General features: G+C 37.5%; 1 protein-coding gene across 1 annotated transcript in view; it reads right to left on the reverse strand.

Annotated features, from left to right (window-relative positions):
* TMEM260 (transmembrane protein 260) overlaps positions 1–9,659 on the reverse strand; it is a 57,724-nt gene extending 48,065 nt beyond the window's left edge. The window contains exons 1-3 of the mRNA XM_033108667.1: positions 9,390–9,659; positions 4,559–4,590; positions 3,683–3,834 (exon numbers count right to left, since the gene is read on the reverse strand). Of these exons, the coding sequence (XP_032964558.1) occupies positions 3,683–3,834; positions 4,559–4,590; positions 9,390–9,549 (344 nt within the window). The 5' untranslated portion in view covers positions 9,550–9,659. The remainder of the gene's footprint in view (positions 1–3,682; positions 3,835–4,558; positions 4,591–9,389) is intronic.
* Between the last annotated feature and the right edge of the window lie 7,889 nt (positions 9,660–17,548).

Raw genomic sequence — 17,548 nt, forward strand, 5'->3', positions numbered from 1 at the left:
TAATGGTTAGTGATTTTTGTCTTACTTTTAAAATAAGCACTGAATTTTGATTATTAAAACTAAAACAGTTTTACTTTCGATTCACATGAATGTTCAATAAACATTGCTGAATGACTCGTTCTGTAGTTCCATTTGGCCGATAATAGTTTGAAAAGGGTATGCTGACACTGAAGCCTGTTGAGAATATATTCGCCACCTTATAACAACCAAAATAAGTGATACAAGCTATGCCCTCATCTGAGATCATAAGCAATTTAAATCTTCCCTGAGGAGAATTTTTATACAATGCTATCAACATACGCCATTCTTTTTTAGTGATACCAGAGCATAGGAAATGTAAGCCCATTGATGTTTAATGATAGTGATTTCAGTACTCCTTCCTTATTCAGTTTATAGGACCTTGTTTGATGTTTATTAGAAAATAAGTTTGAAATTCAAGTATGAGGCAATGCTCAATGGTGTTCATGTTAGTGATTTACAGTATCTAACTTTTTTATTATGTATTAATAGGATTTGTGAATTTCAAATCTAACACTTTGAATATCATACTATCAAACTTAAAAATCATTTACTTCAATGGCTTTAAAAGAGAAAACCCCATTTCCTATAAAACACTAATTGTATTATATACTCTTAAATGCACAGATGTACACATTAATAAAATGGATACTATTTCATAGAAATGAAATGTATTAGATTAAACTCCCTTAACAAAATATAAGCTTAGAAATACCCCTGACAGGGAAAATAAATAAATACATATAGAAACAACTGGCACAATCTTACTATTTTTAATTCAATAAACTACAGTGACACAGACAGCTTTCCATGTGCTGTTTTACTCATATACTTTCTACATTAGAGCAAAGCAAATATAAAGTTCTTGCCAACCTTTAGAAAAGACTGACCAAAATGCAGTGTTAATGACATCTTACTGCTTTTAAAAGCAAGACAAAGATGCAAGAAAAGCAAAAATTACATAGTAATTGAAAACAACGAATAAATTGTTCTTTCAATCTAAGTCATGTTTACTGAAAAACTTGAGCTTTTTACATCAACACATTTAAACAGAAATTTGCTTTTGAAATACAATCTTTGTTTAAAAGGTACAGAAGGTCTTTATGTCCACCCCAAGAGCTAAATATAGTGAATGCTATGTGAACAATTACCTGAAAAAAAAACCTAAACCTGTTAAAAGAATTAATTTGCTGCACACCAGTCAGCATTAATCCCACATGTACAGTAATGTTCTCTTAAGTGATGGGGAAAAGAAAGAATAAAACGGTTTCCTGGATCAAAACCCTTCAACAACAAAATGGAATGATGATTTGGTCTGTAAATGAATAAAGTAGTGAAATGTCTCCCAAACAAATTCTGATAAAGGAGTCAACCTGTAAAGGAATACATTTACTGTATGCTGGGACTGGAAAAAAGCCGTCACTGTAATGGCTGTACAAAAACTGTGTCCTGCTGTTGGGTTTATATTCACAGAAGAAAGGTTTTAAAGGTTAAGTTCAGGTCATACAACAAATGAAATTGTAACAAGCCAGCTGACATTGTATAATGTCTTCTTCCACTCAATCAATAGGCTACTGTTAGTCCTATTACCATAGAGATGGCTTGCTCTTTCCTGAAGGGTGTCTATTGTTTGACAAAACAGATTTGCTACTTGAACTAGGTTGTTCCCAAAGGGCGTGTACCTTGTCAATTATTTGTATTCAAAATAATGAAGTATTTTCATATTAAAATGTATGTAAGAGATAATATTGTTAGATCCCTTTTCTGAAAGAAAGCAACTTTCCCAAAGTACTATACTATTAATAATAAAACCATTCAAATATCCAGTTTAGTCATATTAAGAATTTTTTGATTTAAAGCATATTAACAGCAAGTATACAGATTTATCATCAAGACTATATTAAAAGAAAAGGGTCACAGGCTAGCATGCTAATCTAAAACCTATTATATCAAGGACAATAATTAATGAAAGCTATTTTAAAATATGGACAACTCAAAGGAAAATTATTGTACAAAGCTATTTGAATTCTAAAAAGATAAAGATTTTTATATATGATTTTTACAGTGGTTTTCATGTGGAATGGTATCAACAATATACTGAAAAACATGGAAAAGTTTTAAAAAACAAATCCCTTTATTTGCATAAGAGCTATTTATATATGTGTGTATATATGTATGTGTATATGTGTATATATCCACACAGCATTTAAATATATGTGTATATTATAGAAATCATCTTTTAAAATACAGATTAACTATCAAAATAAATACAAGTATTAATTTTACTTAAATGTCTTTATCTTAAATGTCTTGTCAAAATTAATAACTCATATATTCAATATAAAACAGGCAAGTTCCAAATTTCAACCTAGATATTTAAAATGAAAAAAAATCAGTTTTTCTATCAATAGAAATAATGACAGATTCTTAATTACAAAAGACACAGAAGGAATAATTTTAATAAAGATTATTCTAATCATTTAGAAAAAGAAAATATTCATAACATTCATCATACAAATTAGTCCAAGGAGAGATGTTATTTTAAAAATTTCATACTTAAAGATAAGGCTAACACCGAAAACTTCTAAGACTGAAATAGATACAAATTAAATAATATAGATAAAAGTTTAACAAATGATTAACATTTATAACAAATCAATCTGAAAGCTTTCTGCAAATAGATTTAAAAGTAAAGTTTAGAGTCATAATTATGTTAACTTTTACCTTAGTATCAATAGTTAAAAGAGAATTTAGAAAAGAATTTAGGTTAAGGGCAATATTATGACGAATGCAAATAAAAACATTAGTCTCCAAAACGCCATGTGAAATTATGTCTACCCAAATTCTACTATATTTACATACAAAAATTATTTGTTTTTATCATCAAACCTACAGTAGTTTTTGAAAGAAGTGTTTTAATTTGGTTTTCCCTTTGCAGGAAGCATAATTTGTATTTTTCACTATAATCCTCTTAGGCATAGGCTAGACTGAATTAAGAATGAAGGAGACAGAAATAGCAAAGACAGATGAGTTTACCAATACCCTAAACTAATGACCCGGTTTTTTTTTAAAAGTGGGGTCGCCTTCCAAACTAAGAAAGTCTTCTATCAGTGAAGTAAGTGGAGTCTAATTTACCTATCTTCCCTAAAGCTAGAATGGAACAAAGTGAGACCTTACTAAAACCACATCCCAACTTGACTTCCTTAATTAATAGCCTCATTTCAAAAAGCATACAACTTGTGCATATTTAAATACAATATAACTTGGTATAGCTCTGAACCTGACAGGCAGCTGCCCATCAGCACTACTGTGAGTAAGTAAATGATATTTACCATTGACCAAAAGATGAACTTCATGTTGTTAAATTAAACTGGCCCATCTGCATCTTCATAAAATGACAAACCTTATTAGTTCTGCCTAACCAGAGAATTGTGATAATGAACCGGTGACACCTTCACTCCATTGTATAAGGCAGAACCAACTGTGTAATCATTTGAGGGGTTAAATGTATATGAAATTACGGTAAATTAAGAAAGTGAAATCACATGAGTGATTAGGAAAACCAAATGACAAACGATTTTCTTTTTTAATACATGTACTTGGGCTATAAGAAAACTACATCTCCAAGTAATCAAAATTAATTTTAACTAATCAACTACTTTACCTGAAAACGGTGAAGAAAAGGAATGATGCAGCTCCTGCTCCAAATAAGCCACACAGAAGATTGACTCGGTAGGCAACTGAACCAAAAGGAAATAGTTTAATGGCCAGTTTAGCCACCAGAGTGAACAAAGGATAGCCAGGAGGATGGGCAACCTAAGGAAAAATTAGCAACGGTCAGAAGGTCTTCATCTAGGAAAGGAAGAGTCACACTGGCTTTCATTGAAAAGTAGCCCTTTTCTCTGGCAAGCCTAAAGATTAAGAGCCAACGACTAACTGAATAGTGGTTTTCTATTGTAATTCTTTTGTGCCAATACAAACAAATATTTTCTTTAGTGGATTTGGCATCGTCTATCACATGGTGTGTCACCTAGAGAAAGGCTGACATATTTCATTGTCAATTCTTAAGCAGTTTGTTCTCTAGGTTCACAGTACATTAGGGTCACTTAAAAGGCTATTGAAAAAAAACAGGTTCTGAAACACCGAATTGGTTAGAAAGTTGAAAGACCACACTGCTATCGGATTACCACCACGCTGACAGTCCTAAGGTCTTGCCTAAAGGGATCATGCACCATAATAAAGTTTATTAAATAATAAACTTATTAAAACCGTTAACCCGATTTATTTTATTCTCCATAGCTTATACAAAATTTGGGGTGATAATAAGCCAGCTACTGTATATATAGTAAAGGCTTTGCTTTATAATTTAGTTTAATTGGATTTAAAACTTAAAGTAAATTGTCACGTACTGTACTTATAAGTTACTAAAAACTGGGGTTTAAAAATAAATTAATCTACTTTATTCCATGCTTAATTAAACTTTCTTAATTCCTAAAACTGTTAATGAGAGCATTGATTAAACAATAAAACTAATACTTACTCCAAGCTCATGTGCGGCTGTGATCAGTTCCCCTGTGAAAAAATAATGTAAAACCAATAATTACTATTAGAAAATGACACTCCTCCAAAGTTTTCAAAATCCAAATGCTTGCATTGGGGTTTTGCATTAATTTGACTGGATAAAACTGTAAATCTGCAGAGATTTAACAGCACGAATAGTCGAAGAATATTTTCTCCCTTAGGTCTTCTTGAACAAAGTATCTTTGGTAGTTTTTAATAACTGGTCAGTGGAAATACAGAGGAATCCTATTTTTTAAAAAATGCTTATTTTCCCTCCTGAAAGTTGTATACACTTGCAAATATATACAAAACTCTTCCAAAGCATTAGTGTAATATGCTGTTTTATCCCTCAAGTATTTAGTACAAAACTATCTATAAACATGCAACTTTACGCTATGTAGAATGTGCAAACATCTGAGGTTTGATACTCCATAGTGAGCCATACTGTCCTAACCCTGGCATTTGCATATCTTCTCTACATTAATTAGTTTGGGTGTCTTTAAACAATTTCCAAGTGTCTATTAGCTCCAGGTTATTTCGGTAAGCTCCAGCTACCATAATACATTTTTTCAAGCCATTAAATCATTATACTATTTACATAGTCCTTTGTAGTTCCTTGCCAGTAGTGATTATTTCTAAAATTATTATGCAGTAATCGAATGCCTACTATGTTAATATTCAGAGCACAGGGACTATTCCTGACTCATCCTTGTACACAGTACAACATAAGAAATCAATCAATATTAATTGATGATTTATGGGAAGTTATTACCTATTAGAAAATGTACTGTCCACTTTTTATCCTTCAATGAATATCAATTTTTACTGATTGCCGTAGCCACAATCAGTGTCCTGGACCGTAGCAATAGCACTGACCAATCTTCTACTTCATCTTCATACTGAAATCACTTATTACTGCCACCTCAAAGGGCTGGATCAATCATATCCCTCATCTAAAATTTCTCAATGGCCGCTTTTTACTGAATGAAGTTCAGATTTCTCAGCATGACATGCAAACCCTCTATGGCTTGAAGGTCCCTTTACAAGGCTTATATCCATGAAACCTATGCTCGTCTTGGTCAAATCTCATTATCCACTGGTCCCCTGGAATGATGCTCTTTTGCACCATTTTCACCTCCTATCACTCCTTTTCTCACTCAGTATTCTCTCCTAAACCCTTCAAGGCCTACCTAGTTCAATTGCCAGTTTCTCAGTGACACGTTTCCTTACACATATCCCGCCCCAGCTAATTCCCCCATCAGAATTGATCACTTCTTCCTCTTCCATGGAATCGATTTATATTGCTTTATAGTCTGGTTAGTTGCTTTCATTTGTCTTGTCCACTAAGTCAAAAATATTATTCTATCCATTTCAGGATCCTGTCAAGACATCACCACCTCTCGCTCCTCTAGCCACAAAGAACCTAATCCAAGTTCTGAACGTAGAGATTGAAATTAAGACGTATCAGTCATCCTTGCTACTGACACCCCTCCCAGGTGAATGACTGCTTGTATGATGGAAGCCCCACAGGGGCACCCAGACAGGTATTGTTCACTTAAATCAACTACTTAAGAGCACCTTTGAAGTTTTCTGGGGGTATTCAAGAAAACCTTAGAAACCAGATACTTTCTGTATCTTATATACTTTTTAAAGAAATTATTTATGGTCTAAAAATATTTAAGATAGCTGTTCCCTTTCTAACTACTGTCAAGTCTATTTTATAGTTTTACTCTAGAATGAGAGTTAGCTCTTATGTCTTCAGTGTAAAACTTTTAATTAGATCTTTCTTATATTTCTGTAGGTGCAATGAAGCACAGTGAAGTTCAAAATTTCAATGTCGCTGTTCATTCTCCTCCATTTAAAATGTATTTAGAATTATATTTAACATTAACAAAAACAGCCCATTTTCTCTTCTTTTTACCATTAAAAAGTGTTACTCTTTGCTGGGAGTTCTGACAGTATAAGGATAAATGTGGAATCTAACAAACTTTCATCAACTTTTATCAAATGTGAAACTAAAATCTATAGAGAGGAAATGCTACTATTCAAAGCCTATAAATGTATCTTTGATAAAGAGGAAATATTATTCTTAAAATTAAATATGATAAAGAGAGGAAGTAAATAGTAAAAAAACAACAAAGAGCCTTCTGGGTCCCTGATTTCTCTGAACCCTCTATACTAGGGTTTCCTGCAATGTAAGTTCTACCACCGCATGCGATCAGAATTATCTGGGTACTTTATAAAAAATGAAGATTCTGTGACCATACCTCAAACCTACCTACTCTAAGACACTCTGGCATTGGGGCGCAAGTTTCCCGGGCAATTATAAAGTACATTCAAGTTTGAGAGCCAGAGTATTTCTGTCTGGGACACAAATGGGTGGCACGCTCAGTTAGTACATGCTTAACTTTTAAAAAAATGAGGTTCCTTTTACTTTTTATATTAATTATATAATTATAGTCATGTATCAAGTCTATTAAAGACAGTATCCTAATGTGAATTCATTTCCCCCCAAAATAACAAATAGAAGTGAAGGCTAGATTCCCACTCTCCTCCAAAGGACCCTGAGCACTCCTGCCCATAAATCAACTATGCATATCAAACGGTGCAAAATGTTGGCAAGGCCACAAAATATGATGGATTTAGGGAGTTTAATTTAAGACTTATCAGGAAGAAGAAATCATGCTTTATAGTGGTTTTGAGATGTGTTCTGTTTATTGATAGAAAATTATTTCATAAACACAAACATTGAAGGAGAACAGTACATTCAACATATAAACAAAATTATCAAAGATATTATACAAATTTTACTGGCAATACTTGGGAGAGTTTATCATTCCCAAAAATGAACAAAAATATTAGAAGCAAACAATATTTAGAGTCAAACTAAACAAATTAGAACACCTAAAAAGTTTGGTAACTCAAAGCGAACTTTATTCTTTTGGGGAAAATGAAAACATTATTAATAAAGACAAAGCAACAATCACAGATTGTAAAGAGTTTAAATAGCGCTATGTGTGTGATGACGGACTTAAGAATTTTGTGAAATTCTTTGACAGAGAGCAGAGATTAAGAAAGCATGTTTTAAAGTAAACCTTTTTGGGTTCTTTCCTTGACCATCCCTATTTTCCAGCTGTGTGATTCTGGACACAGCTTACCTTTTGTCATCTATAAAAGGTAGCTATTGATAGTACCTACCTCATAGAGTAGCAGCTGGGAATATTAAAATGACAACCCATGTAAAGCACTTAGAACTGTGCCTGGCACATAGTAAGCGCTCAGTGTTCATCATCCCACCCCCATACTTCAGACTCAAACAACCATGAGAAGTAACTGTCAGAGATTTTCTTTTCTGAAAGGTACAGAACTACCCAACCTCTGAGTAATGCTCTCCAATGTCAAAACTCTCACAAATATAAAGTTATTTCTGTTATTTAATATAAACCTTGGAAACATGGTTAACTTCATTCCCCATCACACTAATGAAATATTGCTCCTCTGTGCTCAATGGGACCTAAGAGAAAGAATAAAGATAGTGACGTGAAAATGGAACATCAATAATCCTCCATGTGGTAGGTCGCCGTGAAGATGGACCTTAATGATTCCCAATTCCTGGTACTCTCACTGTGTAATCCTGTCCCCCTTGAGTGTGAGCTACATTTATTGACTAACTTCCACGAATAAAATAGGGCAGTGGCATATCACTTCCAAGATTAGGTTACAAAATGACAAAGGTGTCATCTCTTTCTCTTGACAGAAGTCAGGTTACCCAGACCCACCTGGCAGAGAACTGAACTGAGCTTATAAAGCGAATCCTCCCCAAGTTCAGCCTGGAGAGGACGGCAGCCCCAGGCTACACTATGACAAGCAACCTTGTCCTGAGAAAGAGCACCCCGCTAAACTGTACGGAAGATTCCTGATCCACATAAAATGACATAATAAATGACCGTTGTTTTAAGCCACTAAATTTGGAAGTCTCTTGTCATGCAGCAAAAAAACTGTGCACTCGGCTTTTTCAATATATAGATTCACTATCTGAAGCTACCTGCACTAACAAAATTACTGGCCAGTATTAGGCATTATTGGTTAGTCACTTAACTGGGCAGCAAAACAAAACCTGGATGTTGTTTCTCATACCAAATAAATAGCAAGAACTCGTGTGATGTAAACAGCCCGTGAGTCATGCCTTTCTTTTTACTAGAAGTAGCCTGTTTTAAGCCACAATCTGAGTTCCCCTCTTGTAAGCATTCTCCCCCAAATATTCTGCATGGCTGGTTCTTTCTCAACATTCCCGGAAACATCACCTCCTCGGAGGCCTTCCCTGACTAGTCTCTCAGAAGGAGCCACTAGCCACCCCCACTTCTCAATCACTCACATTTCCCTCTTACTGTCTCCATTAATTTTTCACCACTTAATATGCAGGAGTTTATGCCGTAGTTTGTGTTGTTTCTACCTGCACTAGGATACCCTGTTACTGGTTCACCGCGACCGTTCCTCCTCTGATGTGGAACACAACAAGCACGCGATCAGTACTACCTGTGGACTAAAAGGAATGGCCAGGAAAAAGTCAGTTGCAGAAAAATGACCTGGGGGAAGTGGACAGGTCGGCCAGTCCCTCCAGGAGAAACCAACAAGCCCCGGTCTTTTGAGAACTAAAGAAATCAGAGTTATACGAATAGAACCGTAAGTCGGATCTGGAACGTAAAACCCTGGCACAGGCGGGTGGATGGAGGGCGCGAGCTGCCCAGAACTGGTGAGAAGAAGGTGGAGCACGGGAGAGGGGCAGAGGGACGACCCTGAGAATACTTTACCCGAGTCTCCCCCCGGCACCGAGGGGGGCAGCGTGAGGGTGAACACGCCCGCCACAGCGGCGAACACAGCAGCGCTGCCGCACAGGCCCCCGGAGCGCCGGGACCCCGCTCGGGCTGCCCGCCCCCGGGCCGGGCCCCTGCCGTCGCCATGGAGACCCATGGACCAGTGGGGGCCGAGGAAACAGGCCCCGGGCGAGCCCAGGAACGCGGGGCTGAGCGCGGCTTCTCCGTGCGAGCCGAGCCCGCGCGGCAGCCGCAGCGACTTCCGGGTCAGCCCGCGGCCGCAGGCTGCACCGCACCTTTGTCCACTGGGGGTGGGGGGCAGAAAATGCCAGGCCTCGCACAAGCCCGGCCCCGGGAGTTTTCTCACGCACTGGGCTTGACAGACTTATAACAGGCTTTAACCTAGCTCATCACGGGGAAAACAGTTCTCTTAAGAAAGCAAATGTGGGCACGGGGCTCCCGCCTCCATTGCCGTCGTCCCCCTTTCTCACTGACTTGGCCGGGTCTGACAGAGACAGAAGCTGGGTTGAAAACTGAGAGTGAGGAAGGGCTGCTTCTGCCCCCTACGGTGTGGGGTGAAACTACACAGAAGGACCAAGAGGAGGAGCCCAGAGCCTAAACTGTTCAAGAAAGGGGAAATGTGCGTTCAGTTTGTGCAAAGAAAGTCAATAACTACTTTAATCGCCATGTGTTTCCTACGATTCATTGTAAGCCAGTGTGCTAATTACTAAACCGCAGAGTAAATGATCAACTTATTAAATCTTCAGAGAAATTAAAAGAAGCTGATTGGTCTATTTTTTTGTTGTTGCTATGGCATGAGGAAAACCGCAGATGAGCTGAGAAACTTGAGGTTTTCTATTAATACGAATAACTCATACCCTGATAAAGTTGTCTCCTACTTGCGTGAAGAGAGGTATTTTGATGGAGCTTTGACCACAAAGTGGGAAATGAAACGGAGACACTGTACTTTTCAACTGGTAGCAAGGCGAAAAAGAATGAGGACTATTGGACGACCACATAGTGTGCTGTTAGTAAGATTTTTAAGCTTACATTTTACATTATTATAGCAATTATTCTGGATTATCAGTTCCTGGAGGGCAGGGGCTGTGTGGTAGCTGCTCCTAAAATGGCTTCCAATGATCCCTGGTGTTCACTCCTTTGTGTAATTCTCTCCCCTTGTGTGTGAGCTGGACCTAGTGACTTTCTTCCATCAATAGAATAAGGTAAAAGTGATGGCTGTCATTTTGGAATGACTTTCGTCTTGCTTGCATTCCCTCTTGTGGCCTCTTCCTCTCTTGCCCTCTCACTTTGTTCACTCTGATGAAACCATCTATCATGCTGTGAGCTGTTTTATGGAGAGGTCCACATGGCAAGGAATTGAGGGTCACCTTCAGCCAACAGCCAGTGAGGAACTGTGGTCCTCAATCCACCAGCCTGCAAGGAACTAAATCTGGCCAACGACGTTTGAAGGAGGTAGGAAATGGATCCTTCCCCATATGAGCCTTGAGGTGATGGTAACTCCTGCTAAGACCTTGATTGTAGCTGAGAGAGACCCTGATGAAGATTGCTGTCCTACAGAAACTGTGAGATAATCCATGTGGTTGTTTTAGTCCACTAAGTTTTAGGGTAACTTGTTACTGAGCAATAGATTACTAAAATAGGCTATCTTCTGTTTCTTTTCTGAAAGAGCATTCCAATTAATACTGATTGAGCCAAGCATATACTTCTTTCCCTTTTCATCCATCTTATCTTTTTTCTTGCTCAGGCGCTTTATAAAAAGATAAATTTTTACCGTGGCAATTTTCTTTCAAAAGGGCATAATTCTTTGCCCATGTTTGGGAGGTAGAGGTCAGTTCTGGAAGTATGAATTTGGGAATTGTTCATGGAAGACGTAGTGTAGAGAAAACAAAGTAGAGGTCAAATGTTAGCCCATATCTTCATGTAGGGAATGGCGGGAGGGGAGGAGTGAACAGTGGAAGAGAGGAATATGTCACGAGAAGCTAAGAAACAAATAACGTCAATGAAGTATTAATATATGTGGTAAGGTTGTCACATGTGAAGGATGATGAAAAGGGACACATCTATATTTTATGGGAATTGTGTTTATACAATTTGGAGAGTCATCTCAGCAAAAGAATACAAAACTGCAGATACAAAATTATGTACAGATATGAAAAGGAGTCTGGGCTAACAATGGTCTGTGAAGCTTATGCTTTATTAGCTTCACAGTTAATTTCCTTTGAGGATGAAGAGTGGCCTTCGTCTGTGTCTGACTCTACCTCTCAGGAAGCATGCTGACTCTTCCCTCCTCCCTGAAGCACTTCCTTCTGCCACTTCAATGACAGCATGCTCCTTTGGCTTTCCTTTACCTCTGGCCTCTCCACCCTGGTTCTGCTTCTGTCAGATCTCCAATTGTATGGTGCACCCGGGCTGAGTTGTAGAATTATTCTCTCTCTTTCTGCCTTCTTTCCCAAGAGGGTTTTATTGAAATTGTAAATAGTAACTATAGGCTGATAAATCTCAAAACTACATACCACCAACCTCTCCTTTAAGCTACAACTTTTTAATTTTTTAAACCCAACTGCTTTGTGATTTCTCCATTTCTATGTGTCAACAGCATTTCAAACCTGGCAGACTGTGTCTGTCTTATTTCCACTGTACACCTGTGCCTAAAATGGTACCTGGCATAAAATAGTACTTAACAAATATTTGTGTAATGAGTGAATAAATGAATAAAAATAATAGGCCATTGGCCTATCCATTAGGGATTGCATTTAGCTGCTAGTAACAGAGCCTCTGATACAGTCAGTGATTTCAACATGCAAGCGTTTATTCTCTTATGTAAAAGAGCCTGGAGGAAGTCAGTCCAACACTCGTTTGACAACTGCTTGATGTCATTCAGGACAAGACTGCAGGCCTTATATCTTTCTGTACCATCCCACTCAGCTTACTTCCTCAAGGTCATCTCCTGATCCAAGATGGCTGCTAGTGCTTCATCTTTATTTGAGGAAGAAAGAGAAAAGATGAGAAGAGAAGGGCATACCCCACCCTTTTAAAGAGTGCTCTGGAAATGCTCTTCCACAATTCTGCCACATCTCACTGGCCACGGTTGAGAAATGGGCCATTCCTAGGGGAAAAAGCAGCTGAGAAACATACCTTTTCAGCTAGGCACTTTTCCAGGGTTCTATTACAAAGGAAGAAGGAGAGAATGGATACTGGGAGGTAACTGCTATAGTTGTGACCTGGAGGTATGTTAACCTTGAAAGTTCAAGAGGTCAGTTTCAGTAGAGTAGTAGATATGGAAACCAGGTAATAGTGGGTTAAGAAGTGAGAAAATAAAAGAAGATAAAATAGAACACATTGACAAGAAGTTTTGACTGTGAAGGGGAAAGAGAAGTAATATGAGAATTCACAGAGACTGAAGTATCAAATGAATTTGAAACAGCTACTATAATATAAAATGGAAAAATGTGTACATCCCTTAGGATTCAACCAGAGACAAAACTAGTAGGAGGTATTTATTACAAGGAATTCTCTCATGATTGTGGGGGCTGGCTAGGCAAGTCAGAAATCCCTAGGGCAGCCCATCAGGAAGGGCGGCTGGAACTCTCAGGCATGGGCCGAAGCTGTGGTCCACAGGCGGAATTTCTTCTTCATCAGGGAACCCTCAGTTTTACTGGCTTTTCAACTGATTGAATCAGGGCTACCCAGATTATTTAGAATAATCTCCCTCTCTTAAAGTCAACTGATTATGGACTTTAATCACATCTACTAAATACTTTCACAGCAACATTGAGATTGTTTTTTGATTAAAAACCGAGGGAGTGTAGCCAAGTCAAGTTGACACATCCAAAGTACATCACAGTATACGTAATGTAAATTCCAGGCCAGGGGACATGTGAATTAGAACATGAGATTGAGAGGAAGTAAATACACAGAAGTGTGGGCCCGTGGTGTCCCAAATGTGGCCCTGGGAGTCTTGAAAGCAAAACAAAAGGGAAACAGGATCATTTGTGTGGCTTCTCTGTTCCCCAGGGGAAACAGATTCTTCCTGGCACTTGTGGCCAGCGCCTAGCCTCTACAGACTCCCACGGAGCAGCTCCTCATCAGAACTGGGCAGAAGTGGGCATTGCAGCTCCCACAGGCCTCCACTGATACCTCCCTCGCTGGGAGGGGTCGCAGTGACTGCTCCTCATGTGGCTTCTGCTGACACCACAGTGGGGAGAAGGAAGGGCCAGGAAGTGGCCTTATTTTGGGGAGTACTGGTGAAAGTTCTGACTCCTTTAGGCCTCATCTGACACCACCCTCACTGGAGAGAGAAGGCACCTCATGACTGCTGGTTGGTGGAAATCTAGACTCCCCACGGGGACTCATTGACACCATGGAGAAGAGGGGCATTACCCATTACCCAGCCAGGATGAAGTTCTGGCTCCTTCTTCATCCATCTTTGACATCTCTTGGTGGGTGTGTTGGGGTATCTGGAGAGAGTAGAAGTCTAAGCTCCCCACTCAGTCTTTGCTGGATTGGTGGTGGTGGTGGCGGGGCACAGGGTTTTCTTTGTTTTTTGGCTACAGTACAGAGGTTATTTTCTAAATGTATCTATTCTTGCCCCTTCCCTTGTCCTTTGACCAGAGAGAGCAGGTTTTTCCTTTCTTTTCTTTTTTTTTTCCTGTGCCTATTGAAGTCTCTGGACTGCCAGCTTCTCCAGCATCTAATCTGGGATACATGAGGCAAAAAGAACACACAGGGAAGTCACCACCATGTCGTTCTTCAGGTTTCGAGGCTCCTATCTGGTCTGCCTTCTTCTCTCCACCTTTCAGTCTTATGCTTGTCTTATACTATGTAATGTCCAAGGTAGGTAGTCGTACTTAGCAGGAGAAATAGGGAGAAGTGTGTCTACTCCATCTTTCCGGAAGCAGGAATCACTCCCCTTTGTGTTTTTCTGAATATTGAGAGCAGTTTCACAGACATTAATGCACTGAAATTTGCCTTAAAAGTTGTCATTTAGAAATCATGATCTCCCCAAAACCCACATGAAATAAAGTCAAATGTGCCTTAATCTTACTAATACCTGTGAAACTTTGGATTAGAAGCTTTAGATGAGAAATTGGATACTTGGAATACTATGCAATAAACCATCTGCAACAGGACAATATAAGAGGACACAACATCCCTGTTAAGTGCCTTAGAAAAATAATTTTAAACACTCAAATATACTAGTAACCAGAGGAATTTAAGATAAAAACAAAGAAAAGCCATTTTTCACCTTTCCAATTGTCAAAGATATTTAATATTTATAGAGTATTGGTGATACAGGAATTTGATATAACATTTTAGAGGGCAATTTAGTTATGTGTATCAAAAATCTATAACATATTAATATAATTTGACCTAAATTGTCAGTAAACAGATGAAAATGTGTTTAACTTTATTAGTAATCAGAGACATGCAAATAAAAAACACAATGGTATATTACACACCTATCAGGTTAGCAAAGATGAAAGTCTAATTATATATAATGTTGGCAGCGGTGTGGAACAGTGGAAATGTGAACAGGAAGGTAAATTGGTAAAACCACTTTGGAAACAGAAAATTGTCCAGTAAAGACAAAGATGTATAGTGCCTATAACCCAGCAATTCCATTCCAGGTTCATACCTGGAGAAGCCACGAAACAGATACAAAATGTTCATAGCAATATTTTTCATAAGACTGCCAAAAAAGGAACAACCCCAAACACCCATCAATATGGGAATAGAGGGGTAATCCTGGTATATTTATACAATGAAAATCAACGAACTATACCTACTTACCATGAAAAAAACATGGGCGACTCTCACACACAAAAAAAAATTATAAGCAAAATATTGAGCAGAAGGAGCAAGAAATAAAATAATGCATATAGAATGATTCTAGTTATTTAAAGTTGAAAGATAGTGAAACTAAACAATATTGTTTAGAGATATATCCACAGAGCTTAAAACTGTAAAGAAAGCCAGAAAATCATCACAGATGGGATGATGGTGGTCACCTCTGGAGTGAGTGGGGGCTGTGCTGGGGGAGGGGTACATGTGGGCTTTAGGGCGCTGTCGATGTTTGTGTTTGACTTGAGCGCTGGCTACCTGGGTATTTTCTTTATAATTGGTCTTTAAACTATTTATAAATGTTTTATGCACTCTTCTATCTATGTGACATAGCTCACAATAAGAAAAAGTAGACAGGAAGGAAGATTATAGGGCAGTTACCTAATGGACAGTTTTGTGACGTGAGTGCTAACCAGAATATTACCCTGAGCTAGCCTGAGAATTTTCCTGCATCTTTTTAGTTCCATGTAATATAAGTGATTATATGGAGGTGTTTTATACTCAAGGAAAATAAATGTCAGCATGAAAGTAAATTTTCTTTCAAAATCTCTTCTGGTGATCAATGTAATAGACTATTAAACTCTCTCCAATTTAGTTTTTGAACATACTCGTAAATTTTGTGAATTATGCTCCCGATCTTCAGGAAAAAAAGAAAAGAAACGAACTTGGTTTCATAGTCTGGTGTCTGTCAGTATTCTTCAAAATTGTAATGAACCCAATTTTTAAAAACAAAACTCAAAGATAACACATTAAAAAAGGAATATTATTTAAAGGACCAAAGGTAAACAATTTAAAAAGCTAAAACGACAACTATCAAAATTAGAAGCAGAGGTGAGGTTAGCAGCAATAAACCAAATCCTCATTCTGTCTGGGGACACAATAGATAATGTCTTAACATTGATAAATTAAGAAATTATTCTAGAGGCTAATTATCTGGGGAGATAATCATGAGAAGAACTAAAACCAGAAAAGGTTAAAAGTGCCTCTGAGAAGGGATACTAGGTGAAAAGAGAGGCAGGATGGGAAATTCTGCTTTCATCATAAATTGTTATATACTATGATACATTTTGCCATGGGCATTGTATTACATTGATAAACAATGGGAAAATATTTGTAAAGGAACAATTAAGAATGAAAAAAACCAAAACTTTTGAATTAAAGATTATAATGTATATGAAGAGCATAGTAGGAGCGATATCAGTGTTTGCCCTAAATCAGTTGTTTCCTGTTTGAATTACATTTTAAAAATTCTCTTATTTAGCCATGCTATTTCAATGTGCAAATAGAATCTTATCCATATGAAATTTTGTTCATTCAAAGGGTTGTATGGTTTATGTTTTAGAGTTCACTCCCACTGCCAAGTGGAGAAAATAGGCAAATAACAATACGGCAGGACAAGTGGTTAGGGGTAATAGCAGTAGTACTCTCCGTGACAGTTGACCCCGGTCCTGGCCAGAGTGATGGTAGTGGACAAGAAGAAAAACTAAATTAAATGCATTATAATATTCATATTTAAATACAGGTGCTTTTTCCCCACAAGCAATACTTGGGGGGAAAATGAAAAACATGTTGGTAAATCTAAGTATGGCTTGAAAAGCAATTATTTCTTTTCATCCTTCCATTTCCTTCTGGGCTCTGTTTTTTTTTTTATTTCCCCCTGAAATATATCTTTTAGTAGTTTCTGAATCTTTGTATGTCTGAACTTACCTTTTCTTTTGCCCTTTTTCTGAATTATGATTTAGCTGGGTAGAATTTTAGATTCATCATTTCCCCTCAGCACTTCATTACTCTGTTTTTCCTTTTTTTTTTTTTCCTGACATCTATTGATGAGAAATCTGTTATCAGATTGTCATTCCTTTAGCTGTTTTGCCTTTTCTCTCCGGCAGCTTTGGGGATTTTTCTTTTCTTCATCTTTAATGTTTTTAAATTCGCTCATATGTATCTGGGCATAGATCTTTCTAACTTTATTCTGCTTGGCACTCATTTGTTCTTTTTAAAGTAAAGATCCAGGTCTTCTTTTAGTTTTGGAAAGTTATTAACTATTATCTTTTCCAAGATTGCTTTTCTATTATCTTTCCTTTTATTCTGGAACTCCAGTTGGGTTTCTCCTTGTTTCTACATCTATTACATATTTTCCATTTCCTATCTCTCTGAGCTAAATTTTGAGATATTTACTTAGTTCTTTTTTCCACCTTACCAGGTATTTACACATTTCTTTTTTTTTCTCTCTCTCTCTCTCTTAATTTCCAGTTTTTCTTTCATGGTGCTATTTTCTTTTTAATATTTTGAGGATT

This window comes from Rhinolophus ferrumequinum, chromosome 6 (genome assembly GCF_004115265.2).
Source record: "Rhinolophus ferrumequinum isolate MPI-CBG mRhiFer1 chromosome 6, mRhiFer1_v1.p, whole genome shotgun sequence".
In the NCBI taxonomy this organism is placed as follows: Eukaryota; Metazoa; Chordata; class Mammalia; order Chiroptera; family Rhinolophidae; genus Rhinolophus; species Rhinolophus ferrumequinum.